Source organism: Triticum urartu, chromosome 2 (assembly GCF_003073215.2).
Source record: "Triticum urartu cultivar G1812 chromosome 2, Tu2.1, whole genome shotgun sequence".
Taxonomy (NCBI): domain Eukaryota; kingdom Viridiplantae; phylum Streptophyta; class Magnoliopsida; order Poales; family Poaceae; genus Triticum; species Triticum urartu.
This window is the reverse complement of record NC_053023.1, coordinates 734,913,203-734,928,847: the sequence shown is the minus strand read 5'-3', so window position 1 is coordinate 734,928,847 and position 15,645 is coordinate 734,913,203. Positions and strand designations below refer to the sequence as shown.

The window sequence follows — 15,645 nt, the reverse complement described above, 5'->3', positions numbered from 1 at the left end:
TGAGTTTGATTGTGCATGAGTAACACGTAAAAATTAGGAATCACCACATGAGGTTGGAGTGGTTGAAAATTTTCCTATGAAAACTAGTAGAAATGAATAAAAAAGAAAAGTTCATATGCATTTTTGAAATCCTACGAACCAAACAACTCACGTACGAAAGAAATTCTAAGGATCGGAATCCTCCGAGACTTGCTTTAGAAATCCTTTGAAGCAAAAAAGAGGCCCTTTTTTGCAGGGAAATAATTTGTACTCCATCTGCAAAGAAATTCAAGATCATTTAGATCACTATAAGTATAGTGATCTAGATGATCACTGACTCACTGTCCGAATATCAGGGTGACACTCAGCTCAGCATGACATCGTTTGACCACCTCATCAGGTCCCGACCCTAGCCAACAGCTTGTCTTTTACATTTACCAAAGTTCGCCAACCCACATTCCATCTTGTGTTTCAGTACTCCGGGGCAAAGGATAAAGCAGTCACGTGGCAAATGTAGCTACCAGTCGCCTAGAAGGTATGAATGCTCAGAATTTCGGTACTCTGCGGCAAAAGGATAAAGCAGCCACGAGTGTGCACTGCAATCAACTTCCATCGGCTGTGTCCAAAAAAAATAAAAAATCCATCGGCTGCCGACAACTGATGAAATTCAGCAGCAGAATCTCAATCAGACACAACAGCTCATTACACGAATGGAGCGACAACGGTATCGTCATCGCCAAAATTCAGCTCATTATCTAGACATTGATTCATAATCCAGCAACGAACTGGAAAACTGCTACCAGAAGAAACTCTGAAACTCTCAACTCACTATTCACAGTTTGCTTCTGGTGTCATCCCTTGCTTCAGCATCGCTGCAAGTTCAGTATTGCCTACATTATTCATCCATCAATCGGTACTGACTTCACCTACTGACACCCAGCAAAAAACATAGTACAGGAAAGACCAGAGGATCACCGCCTGGATCCAGTACATTTCACCATCAATTGTTACCTGGGATGTTTCTATAATACAACACTCCATATAAATATATAATCCAGGTTCCTCCGTGTGATAATATCTTGGGAGTTGGAATCGGATCTTAGTTACATTCGTACTACGCAGTACACACACGGACACATTACATTATTGATATATATGATCCAGCAAATAGTACTGCCCAGCAAGCAAAACACACACAAAATGAGCAGCGGCCGCCTTCTGGATCCAGCAGCTTTGAGAATCAATTACTAGAGTGCTTACCTACTAGGAAGGGTCGTCGTCGCGGCAGCGGGTGATGGACTCGCAGCCGCGGGAGTAGGGGTTGGCGGTGGTGCTGACGCGGCAGTTGTAGTAGGGCACCCCCGGCCGGGAGCAGGGCACGGCGTCCCCCCGCAGCGCGTCGTAGCTGATGTACCTCCGCCCGCCGCCGCTCGCCCACAGCAGCCGCCCGTGCGCCGCCGCCTCCACCCCCATGTCCATGTCCATGTCCATGTCGAGGCTGCTGATGCCGATGGCGCCGTGGCCTCCCCTCCCCTGCAGGAGGAGCAGCAGCAGGAGGAGCACGGGGGTGGCCGCCCATGTAGGCATTGCCGGAGGAGCAGGGGGGATGGGGGAGCTGAGATCTCGGAGAGCGGAACAGTTGCTGTGGCTGGATCTTTTCTCCCTGATGAAAGAGTGGGGGAGGGGAGGGGAGTGGAGTGGTGGAGGTGGCCTTAAATGCAGTGCCACTGCCGACAGTTGTCCGTTGTGTCCCGTGGCCGTGGGGAACGGACCCGTGGGGTTTACAGTTTTCCTTCCTTGTCTTTTTACCGCTGGTTTCTCCTCGGGAACTGAATCGTTCGACAGTACGCCCATTTGGAAACAAAAGACATTATCCAGACAGTTTATGAGTGCATCTTCAACACCGACTCGCAAATTTTCTGTAACCGTCCAATACACGAAAGCCATCCAACACCGATCTGTATCGATCAACAGGGCGGTCTGAATGTGATTTTTTTCGCAAACCGGAGACGACACACCAAATGTTTGCGGGGTAATGCGGTATGACCTCTCTCTCTCCACCAGCAAATGGTTTAGTTAATGATAACACTGAGCTGATCACTACCATGTCTATATACATGCAATTAGTTGTAGCCCTTTCGACCACTGATGTATTGTTGTCCCCAAATACAGCAACTGCAACAGGTGCGGCAAACTCTGAAGGTCTGAACCCAAAAAAATCAGTTCCTGCAGTCCAAATTCTCAAACTTTAATAATTGACCGCTGCCAAATTCTATGCATTGATCGATGGATACTAAAAGTGAGAACTGGTTTAACACATTGACCTAGGAATACTAAAAAATGGGATTTGATTTAACTTTCATACTTTTAGCAGTGCTCAGGATGAGGTCAGTCGCGCAGGTGAATGTGAACATGGAGGGTGCGTTATGATGATTGAATTTTGCGAAGGAAGGTGCGTCAATAAATGAGCAAGCAGTAACAGCTCCATCCTTTTTATGTTCATTGCCTCAAACACAGACTTTGCCTCAATCATCTGTCAAGCAAAAAACCATTGATTAATTGAGATGAAACTGAAAGACATAACCCTTCGATGATGTATGCGGAGGTCTATCATGAGATGAGATGCATCACTCACTGACCTGCAGGTCCATGGAGAATGGCACATAGGTCTCCTCCATCTTTGAAGCAAGACAAAAGCAAGCCACTACAGTGTCAGCCACGCTTTGCCTTCCTGCCATGAGAAACAAATTCCTCAATGATTCGAACAACCTTACGGGATTTTAGCAGGGTTGCTTCAGTTGCTACTGAGATGATAGACTTACAGGATGCAAGGTCGGGCAGTGGCATCGTCTTGAACGTCGTTCCCCTCTTTAGGGCGCCGTCTTGAAGACTTTGATCCATGTGATGCCTTCCAATGACTGGGGACCAGTGGTATACGATGACGCGTGACAGGTGGTTCGTTCGGTGATCCTCCATGACGCCACCCCTGCCCAGTTTCTTTAGTAGTTCATCGTCGGAGTCGGAGCTGCGCTGCCTAGTATGGTTTGTAAGGGGTGTTGTGTCGCAGCTTCTAGGGCTGCTGTTTTTCTTTTTGTCTTTTGATCTTCGGATCCTCTGGTCCTAGGACCTTCACCATTTTGTTGTTTTCCGTTGCTTCCTGCTATTATCAATGAATGCCAGCAATGTTGGATCTTTCAAAAAAAGATAGACTTACAGGAAGGAGATAGATGGACAGGAACCTATCAAGGTAGTTGATAGACAAGGCCGCAGTCAACGGCAAAGAATTTGTAGATTTAATCAGCTATCACGACACCATACATTGGGACGATACCATCGAGCAACAATTAAATGAGAAAATCGCCACTAAAAATGGATAAAAGGGCATATTCCAAATCCGGCCCATCACATATCAGTACCACGCTAGAAAGGAATGATTTGAATCAAATCAAGATGCGGGGGCTCACCTTCCAAATCCTATCTATGGCGTACCTCTTGACGGCGGCCAAATCCAGGCCCCCGAGCCGTCGCCACAACATCTGGGGGGTACCTGTCGGCGGGCGTGTGCTCCTTCTTTGTCTCGGCGAGTGCAACCACATTCCTCAAACTGCATAGGGTGGTCGACCAGGAACCCGTCCATCGGGTGCTAACCAGGAAGACGATAGTGCTCCGGGCGGCGAGGTCGCCGTCCTTCCACCGTTCCACGCAACGTGGGGATCTCCCTAGTATATGTTTCTATTTTGCTTTTTGTGGGATACGTTTTTTTTCTTGGGAGGCCTGCATGATCGTAGGGGGCGGGGTTGTGTGTGCGTGGAGTTTTCCCCCGCGGTGGAGTATGGTTAGTCAATGTAAATTAGTAAGTGCACACCAAAAAACATATCGATTAAGGCAAAACGTTGGATTGAGATTTGTGGGCCTAATCATGCCGTGTTGATTGGTTTGTGTGGTGTTGTGAGGCTAATGCGGAGTGCACGTAAGGAAGTTCTTGTTTGATTGTTTAATAGTAGTGCAGATATGTATATGTTTTTGTCACGTGAAGCTACCTGGCCCGCCCTATTACTTATGCTACGCAATTGATAGGTTAAAGATGGAAAAAGTCCAAAACAAACTTTGAATTTGAAGGCGAAAGCTAAATCAAACCCTGAACTCCCAATCCCTGAAACCAGCACACCAAATTCACTGATCCCGATCTATTTTGAGACTTGAGAGGATTTAACTGTTATTCGCAGAATTGGGCCGGCCCATAGCACACTCTCTCGCTGGTCTAGTTTTTCTTTGTTTCTTTGTTTTCTTCTTTGGTTTTTTTCCTTCGTTACACTTTGTGTTTTCACTAGTTTTTCTTTCTCGTTATACTTTTGGTTTCTTTCGTCACTTTCTTGATTTTCTTCATATTGTTTTTCTTTTCTCTTTCTTTTGTCTCTTTACCGGTAACCGGGATTTTTTTACACATGTCTAATTATCCTCAGTACCCAATGTAAATTCTTAGCGCAAATATTTTTTGATACACTTTTGATATATTTCGGATATGTTATTTACATTTTTTTAAAGATGATTTAAAAAAGCGCCATAATATTTTTCCAAATACACGTTTTACATTTCTTAACAACGAGAAACATCTATACCAATATAAAAAGACTCAAATGGGCAGATCCAAACCATCTCGACCATCAAATCATGTTATCTAGCGGTTCAAATCGCTCCAATGTTGAGCACCAAACACGTTTAACGCTCTAATTACCCACCACTGCCATTGGTTATAAACATGTTTTGACTCAACGCTATCCCTTGAAATCTGTCATGTAATTAATATCTTACCATTCCTGTGAAAAAGGTAATTGATATCTTACCAAATACCAACGTGCAACAGATATATCTTACCTAATATAACGTGCAACTAATATCCTACCTAATATAAACATGCATTGCACGTACATTATTACTAGTTTTATAAAACTACGCAAACATTTTTTACATTGTGAAACATTTTAAAAATACTATACACTTTTTTCAAACACTTGTGTATATTGTTTTAAGGGTATGACACATTTTTTTACATCACGCAAACTTTTTTCTACATTGTATACACTTCTTTTTGAAAATGTCACAAGAATATTTTTTGAAACTCGTGTTCTTGAAATGTTACATTTTTTTTGAATGGATGAAACATTTGTTTGAATCACACGAATATTATTTACATTGTACATACATTTTTTTGAAATGGCACGTACATTTTTCTAAACCCGTGATATTTTTTAGATGTCACAAACTTTTTTTCACACATTTGTTCATGTTTCAAAAAAAGTGTTCGCACTTTAAAATTTTGTTCAGGTTTCCAAAAACTATGTTTCAAAAAGTGTTCGGTTACCCAAAATTGAATTTTTTTTCAAACAATAGTTGTATTTATTAAGTATTCAGAATTTTCAAAAGGTTCTCACAGTTTATAAAATGTTCGGACATTTCCAAAATTCTTTACGTTTTCAATATTTGTTTGCCCCCGAAAAATGTTTTCAAAGTTCGACGCTTCGGTGTTTTCCAAAAAATAATTAATGAAATTCCAAAAACATTATTTGTGACAGAATTTTTGAAAATCCAAAAATAATCATAACATGTGAAAAACTTTTGGAATTCTGAACATTTTTTTAACAAATGTGATTTTTTGAAATCACGGACAATTTTCAAAAAAGTGTGAATAGAACTTGAAAATTCCATACATTCTTTTAAAAACACAAAAAGAAATTGAATTTGTGCCAAAAATACAAAAAAGGAACATTTTTATCTTCTATTTTTTAGAAATGTGCGAACATTTTTAAACTGCACAAATTCTTGTTGTGGTATAGTGGGCCAGCCTAAATTATCGTCCGTGAAAGTAGCAGGTTATCCGGTCAGGATTGTAATATTCCCAGTATGCGAAACAGGTTTTTAGGGTTTAATTTAGCTTTCGTCTACAACTTCAAGGTATGTTTTAGCCTTTTTCCATTAATGATTAATAGTTTTAATAGATCCATGGGATTTTCCAGCATATATCTCTATTGTTGATCCGCATGTTTCGTTTAGTATATAATCGAATCGAATAGATAGATTGATTGAGTCCTGAATCCTGGTAATAGATCAGAATATAATAGTGTGGACTGAATCCTGGGAAAAAAAGAACACTGATAAGTCCCACACGTTCGGTTTGGGAGCTCCCCGGACCGAACGAAACGTTCATAGCGACCCATCGATCAAAACGAACTACAACGTTCGCGCTGAGATAAATTTCACACCGAACGTTTTTCTTCCTTGCCACCTTTTTCTATTGGCACAATTAACATGAATTCCAGCAAGCCCAAAAAAATGAAAAAAGGCCAAGGGTAGAGAAAAGTAAGTTACAAAAAATGGCAAAATGTATTTGCTATGCATTTTTGTACCGATCATAATATATATTCATGGCAAGAAATACATGGTTTTGTAACCAAAAAGAACAAGAAAAATGCCATGATTATAAAATAAAAAATTGCCATGGTAATAAATGCAACATATTTGCCATGGCCAAATTTATATGGCAAAAATACTTTTATTCACATGGCAACTTTTAGTTTAATTTGCCATGGCAAAAATTTACTCTATTTTTGCCATCGCAAAAATTTACACTATTCTTCCATGGCAAAAAATATATTTATTCAAATGGCAATTTTTTTGTTTAATTTGCCATGGTAAAATCTATATTATTCTTCCTTGGCGATAAATACTTTTATTCAGATGTCAATTTTTTGTTTAATTTGCCATGGCAAAATTTATACTATTCTTCCATGGCAAAACTACTTCTATTCACATGGCAAATTTTACTTTCATTTGCCATGGCAAACTTCACACTATTCTTCCATGGCAAAAATACTTTTATTCACATGATATTTAAAGTAAATGTGCCATGGCAATATTGGTAATTGTGTCATGGCAAAGAAAATGTGAAAGTTCCATGGCAAAAAATGAGTATGAATTGCCATGACAATAGTAGTTAAATATTTGCCATGTCGATATAGGTAATTTAGCCATGGAAATAAAATGTAAATTTGCCATGCTAAATAAAGAGTAAAAATTACCGTGGAAATAAAACTTGAAAATTGCCATGGTGATTTACGTAAATTTTCCATGCCAATTAAGGGAAAATTGCCATGACAAGAAAAGTAAAATATATTGCCATGGGATTTTACTATATACATGAAGATACAAAAAAATGTAGATTGAAAATTGCCACCATGCAGAACACGAAACACCTACAGCGGATCCACCAGTATCGCTCGCTGCACACGGTACATAGTAGCACACTTCAGTTGTGAGCTCCAAACTTTTCTCAAAAAATAAAAGTTGTGAGCTCCAAACGAAACACCTACAGCGGATGGGCAAAGGTCCGAAATAATGTGTTTATTTTTCTTTTTCAAGGTTTGTTGGTTTCTATTCTTTGTTTCTCCACTCTTTTCTTTTATAAAATTTTCCTCTTCACTATATGTCTTGGTTTCTATTCTTTTGAAATTTAAATATTTATTACAAATACATATTAAAAATATTTGTGGTGATTTTTTTAATGTGTGAAGACCTTTCAAAATACTAAAACACTCGTGTTAAATGTCTGCATGTTTTTAAGCAACATGAACGTTTTTTATTTGTACTATGTTATTTTTTATTGTTTACAAATATTATTTTTTATACATGTTATATCTTGTTTAAATGTAGGATGAATATTTTTTTCAAATACACGTTGCTTAGAAAAGAAATATATCAAACAATTAGAAAAAATATTATTTAAAATTATTTTGTCATATCTAATGGCCAAATATTTTTTTTGGAGATGGAGTTACATAAAAGTACAAGATGTAACTCTCCAATCAACGTAAAGAGCTCTAGAAAATATCATGAATGCACTTGCGGAATTAACCATTTGTTGTGTGGAAAAACAGTAGTACTTCAGGAGATTTAGAACCGTCTGTGTTCCTCTCGTTTCCTCCCCTAATCCCAGGAGTCTAGGGCAAAAAAATTTCCTTCAGATTTCAATGGCGAGCTCATGGATTCATCTCCTCTCTGCCTGCCGCCCTGGTGGTCGATGGCAGGGAGGAGAATCCCGATGCCTCCACTCATGTTAGTAGTTTTAGGTTAGTGTTTTTTTGTCCTCATAGGTGCGGGCCTAGGTGAATTGTTATAATTAATCCGAGGCGCATAGTCGATCAACCGAGGATCAATCAATCCCACGATCACGACACCGAGATTTGTTAATGAGGTCATCGATATGACTACATTCCGAGGGCCTAAGTATGGGCGCTCCTTCTCGTGACACCGTCACAATACCGTACACCGGCCACCAAGGCACCGTCACACTCCGCCAGCTTCCCCTTGCGCGTCTGTGCTATTATGTTGGCATATGTTACATCGTGTGTCTACTCTTTCCTTATATAAGAGGTCTAGAATATAAGCGTCCTATTAGGACACGACTTCTACCATGTCTGCACACAATTTCAATCCAAGTCCACCTGTAACCTATCCTTATACACAATATTCAAACCTCCTTGTACATTTTGAGATACGTCATGAGTATCACTGCTACTCCCAAACTCCATGTGAGTCCACCTGCAACTGTAGCGCCTTGTCTTCTTCACAGTCAACACTCGAGCAACATTAAGTTCCTCTTTACTCTAGTTTGCGTTCCCAACTTCCGGAGTATCCATTCAACGCCATCACACACCGATCACTGTCTGCGTGAAAGTGAACAACTCATATATTGGTCGTCACATGTAAGAGTTACCTGAACTCAACATCACCGCTCTCCTTGACGGCATGTCTGAAACTTGAAGAAATTTCACCGTTGTCCTATGTCACACTGAGTCAAATTCGCAGTTGTCTCATACTTTCTTCCGGATAGTTTTTGACATGTCCCATAGCTACATCACCTCCTCCTCCTTCTGTACGTGTCATCCGCACTTTTCCATGTGTACTGAACACCAAAAAATATACAGCCATGTACTGAAGGAAATATGCCCTAATTATTTATATTTCCTTATATCATGATAAATGTTTTTATTCATGCTAGAATCGTATTAAGAGGAAACTTGATACATGTGTGAATACATAGACAAACAGAGTGTCCCTAGTATGCCTCTACATGACTAGCTCGTTAATCAAAGATGGTTAAGTTTCCTAGCCATAGACATGTGTTGTCATTTGATGAATGAGATCACATCATTAGAGAATGATGTGATGGACAAGACCCATCCATTAGATTAGCACTATAATCGTTTAGTTTGTCGCTATTGCTTTCTTCATGACTTATACATGTTCCTATGACTATGAGATTATGCAACTCCCGAATACCGGAGGAACACTTAGTGTGCTATCAAACGTCACAACGTAACTGGATGATTACAAAGATGCTCTACAGGTGTCTCCAATGGTGTTTGTTGAGTTGGCATAGATCGAGATTAGGATTTGTCACTCCGATTGTCGGAGAGGTATCTCTGGGCCCTCTCGGTAATGCACATCACTATGAGCCTTGCAAGCAATGTGATTAATGAGTTAGTTATGGGATGATGCATTATGGAACGAGTAAAGAGACTTGCCGGCGACGAGATTGAACTAGGTATGATGATACCGACGATCGAATCTCGGGCAAGTAACATACCGATGACAAAGGGAACAACGCATGTTGTTATGCGGTTTGACCGATAAAGATCTTCGTAGAATATATAGGAGCCAATATGAGCATCCAGGTTCCGCTATTGCTTATTGACCGGAGATGTGTCTCGGTCATGTCTACATAGTTCTCGAACCCATAGGGTCCGCACGCTTAACGTTCGATGACGATTTGTATTATGAGTTATGTGATTTGATGACCGAAGTATGTTCGGAGTCCCGGATGAGATCACAGACATGATGAGGAGTCTCGAAATGGTCGAGAGATAAAGATTCATATATAGGACGATGGTATTTGGACACCGGAAGTGTTCCGGATGACACCGGGACATCGGAAGGGGTTCCGGGCAACCCCGGCAAAAATATGGGCTTAATGGGCCAAGTAAGGGAACACAGCAGCCCACAAGGGGCTGATGTGCCCCCCTATAAGGCTAGCCATGTGGGAAGAAAGGGAAAAGAGAGGAGGAAAAGGAAAGTATAAAGTAGGACTCCTACTTCCTTCCCCTCCCCCCCTTCCTTTCCCCTTTGTTCAAATATGGTAAAGGGGGGGGGGGATTGGACTAGGGGCCTAAGTAGGATTCCTCCTACTTGGCGCGCCCTAGGCTGCCTTCCTCCCTCTCCCTCCTTTATATACATGGGGAGGGCATCCCTAGAACACACACCAATTGTTCCCAGCCATTTGCGGCGCCCTCCCTCCACAGTTACACACTTCGTTCATATCGTCGTAGTGCTTAGGTGAAGCCCTGCGCCGATAACTTTATCATCACTGTCACCATGCCATCGTGCTGATGAAACTCTCCCTCGCCCTCAACTGGATCAAGAGCTCGAGGGACGTCATCGAGTTGAACGTGTGCTGAACGCGGAGGTGTCGTACGTTCGGTGCTTGGATCGGTTGGATCGCGAAGACGTTCGACTACATCAACCGCGTTACTAAACGCTTCTGTTTTAGGTCTACGAGGGTACGTGGACACACTCTCCCGTCTCATTGCTATGCATCTCCTAGATAGATCTTGCGTGATCGTAGGAATTTTTTTGAAATACTGCGTTCCCCGACATGCACTCTATCAGCTTTTGACAATTTCAGACTTTCTGCCATTTTCTCACATTCTCCATGGTCAACTCATGTCCATCTTCTGGATCCGACAGACCCATTCATCAACTTGCATCTGGTACTTGTCAACACTGCTTCAGCACCCTCTGCACATTTTGTCCGACCACATGTCTGACCATCAGTGCCTTGGCCTATCGCTGTGTCCCGTGCTTACCGCACGCCTCGCCGCTATCATACCGTCGAGCCTCTGTTGTCCTTGTCGAGTATTCCGGGTTGCTTGCCCACATTGCCTCAACACCCACTGCAGAGAAACACCGATCATCACCGACAGATGCCGAGTATCACGTCTCCATCAGACCACCAATACCCAGTCTGAACTATGTGTCTCCTGCTTTCCCACTGAAATATATTCCGACTCTTCGTTAACTTACGCCGTAGCCCCTTCATCAGCTCAGAGTGAAGTCTTCCATCAGACTCCAGCTCCACCTTCAACATGACTCCATGAAGCTACGCCTTGCTATCCCGCGCCCTGTTGACTTCAAGCTCTCAAGTGTACACTGCCTTGAATCAACCCATCAGACCACCAATACCCAGTCTGAACCACGTGTCTCCTGCTTTCCCGCTGAAATAGATTTCGACTCTTCGTTAACTTACGCCATAGCCCCTCCATCAGCTCAGAGTGAAGTCGTCCATTAGACTCCAACTCCACCTTCAACAAGACTCCATGAAGCTACGTCTTGCTATCCCGCGCCCTGTTGACTTCAAGCTCTCAAGTGTACACTGCCTTGAATCAACCCCGCGCCATAGTCTTGTCGAAGCCGCACAAGCCCTCAGGCATGCACCATGTGTTTTCATGCCCCAGAAGCCGCTCACCATCAGCATCACGCTCCTATGTCGTCACTAAAATCACCGCCATCTTTTGCTTTGACCGAAATACCGGTCGATCCACCAGACTGTCCGGTCCGATCCAGGCGAAATCATCCAACTGTAATCATGCTGTTTCCCTGGTTTTGAACTGTTTCTACCGCTTCGTTGATTCTGCTTCGCGAAGCTGTTCCACTGATTGTTGTCCCTGCTGTTTTCCACTGTTTCTTCTGTTTCTACTGTTTCTTCTGTTTTCCTTGTATAAACTAAACAATGGTACAGTTTCAACTGTTTCCCAAAGAAACATGAAAGACAAAACCTTGAATTTACTAAACAATGGTTGTAGGTTCCATTTTTATGAAACCAGGTGCTGTTCCTATTGATTCAACTAGTTTTTAATTATAAAAAAACATGAAATTTCATTTTACATTTATTACAAAGTGGTACTTCTAAAACTGTCATAAAAGTGGTAATCTTACATCTTGATGAAATTGAGTGATGATAGTATCACCAAGGCGTCATGAAAGACAAAAAAAAATGTACATGTCTTACTGCTCGTTTTCATAACTGTTTCAGCTGTTTTCGGACATTGTTTACAGTTGAAGGTCTTGGAAGAAACTATCACTAGATTAGCAAGAGAGAAAAAAGATAGCTCTATCGGTAAGGAAACATTTTTCCCATGGAAGTATTCCTTTGAGTTGAATCTTGCAGTGCACTTCCCTTGAAGGTGACAGTATTAATGAGACCCTTGAGAATAGAAAAAAGAATTAGAAGAAACATATACGCGATTAGAAGAAATTAATTTCACTGTTCGGTATGAAAGAACAGGCTCTAAGAAAATAACATCTCTTTTGTTTCCATAGGAGAGAAAAAAATAGAGAACTTACATGTCTCCGCAGGAAAGAAGTTACTAACGGCAGCTGAATTTCATTGTCCTTGCATGTTACAATATCAAAAAGAAATTTCTGACGTAGAGCTTGTAAATCATCCTACAGTATTTTAACATGTGAACAAATTTTTGGAATATATTTTGACATAGAGCTTGTAAATTTCATTGTTCACATATTTTTGGAATATGTGATCAAATTTCGGAAACAGGAACAATTTTTTGAATTAGTAAAAAAATAAACATGTGGACAATTTTTTGAATTTGTAAACAAATTTGGAAACATGAACATTTTTTGAACATGTGAACAAATTTTATGAAAACCAAAAAGTTTGAATTTCCCAAACATTTTTCGGAAATTGAACATTTTTGGAGTTTGTGAACATTTTTATGAAGCATGAACGATTTTTGAATCTTGAGAACAAATTTGGAAGCGCGGATTATTTTTTGAAGCACGGACATTTTTTGAACCTTGAGAACAAATTTTGAAACGAAGAAAATTTTTGAAAAATCCTGAACAAATTTGGAAGCATGAACAATTTTGTAAAGCACGGACATTTTTTGTTTCTTGAGAACATATTTTAAAATAGAGAACAATTTTGAAAAATTCCAAACAAATTTGGAAGTGCGAACATTTTTGAGAAACACTATTTTTGAGGAAAAAAACATGAAGGTTGTATGAAACAGCGAACACTTTTAGAAATTGAGAACAAAATTTGTAAAAACTCAACAATTCGAAAAATGCAAACAATTTTTGGAAATGGGAACATTTTTGTAAAGTCTCCCAAAACCCGAACATTTTTCAAATTCGAAAACAAAATTTGGATACTTGAACATTTTTTAAAACTTGGAACATTTTTTGAAACTCCTGAACAAAACTTGAACACATGAACAGTTTTTAAAACTTGCGTACATTTTTTCGAAACTCCCGAACAAAAATTGAAGCATGAACATTTTTTGCAATTTGCGAACAATTTTTTAAATGGAAACATTTATGGAAACTCGCAGCAAAATTTGGAAACATGAACATGTTTTGAATTTGGTGAACAAATTTTGAAATTGGATTATTTTTTGAAACTCCCAAACATAACTTGAAACATGAACAAAAAGAAAATAAAAAGAAAAGAAAAAGGAATTGAAAGATGAAATAAAGAAACAGAAAAACGAAGAAAGAAAAAGAAAAGAAAGAAAAAACTATAAAGAAAAAGCAAACAGAAAAAACCAGTGAAAACCCGGTTCAAGAACCTTCCAGAAGGTTCCCAAAACCGGGACGCTGTAGCGCCTGTGCTATCTCGTGACTGGGCCGGCCCATCTTGATCGCTAGTCGCTCGCTTCTCTGTGCGAAGCCTCGACAACTGGACGCAGCGAGCGTCCAATAGGGTTTTCCCTCCCCCCGCGCCTGGTCCTGGCTCACCATTTTTTTTTGAGAAACTGGTCCTTGGCCGGCCCAGTTTGCGTCCTGCAGGCGCTCGCAGCGCTGTATAGGAGCTCCCGGCGAATCCTATTGGACGCCCGTGTGCGGCAAGCTGTCGAGGAAACGCTCACAGTTGTTTCCGTTCGCGTGCATGTTGTGGCGGCCCACTACGGGTTCGCGTGCTTCTTTTTCATTCGCTGCTGTTTCTTTCGTTAGTTTTTTTTCTTCCACGTTTTGGTTTTCTTTGTTGTTTTTTTCTTCTGGTTTTGTTCCGGTTTTCTTCTTCTAGTTTTGTTTATGTTTCTTCTGGTTTGGCTTTCTCTTGTTTCTCTTCTGGTTTTTGGTTTTTGTCCTGTTTTCCTCTTTTGGTTTTGGTTTTTTCTCTTTCGGTTTTGTTTTTTCAATGAATATACAAATGCTCAATATGTTTCTTAACTTTGTTCACTGTATATATTACATAATGTTCAGTGTGTATTCGTAAATTGTTCAACGTTCTTTTACAAATGTTCAGTGCGTATCCGAAAGTTGTTCAGCGTGTATATTCATTTTTTCAAAAATGTTCATCGTATTCAAAAAAGTTGATCGTGTATTATTTAAAATGTTCAACTTATTTTAAGAAAATGTTCAACGGATATTGCAAAATGTTCAACGGATATACAAAATACTTTATGCGTACTTTAAAAAAAGAATTCAACAAGGTATGTACTTAGACGTTAGAGCCTTGAATCGTCACAATAGGTCGCAGCTTCTGTTGGTTATCAACGCTAGCTGAATGAATGGATGTCGTGGGTTCAAGCTTCGATTCACGCTTGAATTATTTTTTATTCGTCTGGAGCTTCGTTTCCTCCTAATGGGCTGGCCCATGCGCTCTTCCTTTCTGCGCGAAAGCTCGACCATTGGACGCACGCGCGCGTCCAATAGGAGCTCTCGGAGCTCCCGCACCTGGTCCTGGCTCACCATTTTTTTTTGAGAAACTGGTCCTGGCTCACCAGCTCGGGAGTTCCTATGCGCCGCTCGTTGCGGCGAATTGCCGAGCGGACGCACAGGCGCGACTCTAGCTGGGCCGGCCCATTAGCGTAAAACAGTGAAAAATCCTCAAAAAGTGTCCTCGAAGGAGGGATCGAACAAGGGACCTCTCTTGTTGCTTATGCGCGAGACAAGCCAAAAGGATACATGAGTTTCTTGGTTTTACAATGGGGCGCTAAGCTAAGGGTAATATAGATCCGTGCATTTTGTCAAATTCTGAACGCGAAAATTATTTTGGAAATATGTTTTTTTAAAGCGAACACTTTTCAACTTTGAAAAGTAGAAAAAAAGCTCGAACATTTATTGAATATCCGAACATTTTTTTGATAAACTGAACACTTTTTTTGAAAATCATGAACATTATTGAATATGTGAACAAATTTTTGTTAATGCAACATTTTTTGAAACTCTGCACAATAATTTGGAAATGCGAATAGTTTTCGAATCCGTCAACAATTTTTGAAACAAGAACTTTTCTCAAACTCAGTACAAAATTTGAAAATGAAAGACATTTTTTAAAATTTTCAAACATTTTTTGAGAAATATGAACAGTTTTACCAAATCAAGAACATTTTTTAGAACTGTGAAATATTCTAAAAAGGAAAGAGGAACAGGAGAAAATAAGTAGAAAAAACAAGGAAAGAAGATAAACAATTTTCAAATTCGCTAGCATTTTTTTAAAAATGGAACATTTTTTGAAACTCCCTAACAAAATTAGAAACAGACACATTCTTGAAAATTGCGAACAAAATTTGAAATAGAAACAATTTT

General features: G+C 40.2%; 1 protein-coding gene and 1 pseudogene across 1 annotated transcript; both read right to left on the bottom strand.

Annotated features, from left to right (window-relative positions):
- Positions 1 to 931: 931 nt before the first annotated feature.
- LOC125534507 (rapid alkalinization factor 23-like) lies at positions 932 to 1,676 on the bottom strand. The gene has a single exon (XM_048697713.1). The coding sequence runs from the start codon at positions 1,564 to 1,566 to the stop codon at positions 1,243 to 1,245; it is 324 nt and encodes a 107-aa protein (XP_048553670.1). The 5' UTR covers positions 1,567 to 1,676; the 3' UTR covers positions 932 to 1,242.
- Positions 1,677 to 1,862: 186 nt separating this feature from the next.
- On the bottom strand, positions 1,863 to 3,616 carry LOC125538366 (annotated as a pseudogene).
- Positions 3,617 to 15,645: the final 12,029 nt, after the last annotated feature.

Bases quoted from the DNA above. Each gene is read 5' to 3' on its own strand.
- LOC125534507 (XM_048697713.1), bottom strand. From the start codon at position 1,566: ATGCCTACATGGGCGGCCACCCCCGTGCTCCTCCTGCTGCTGCTCCTC.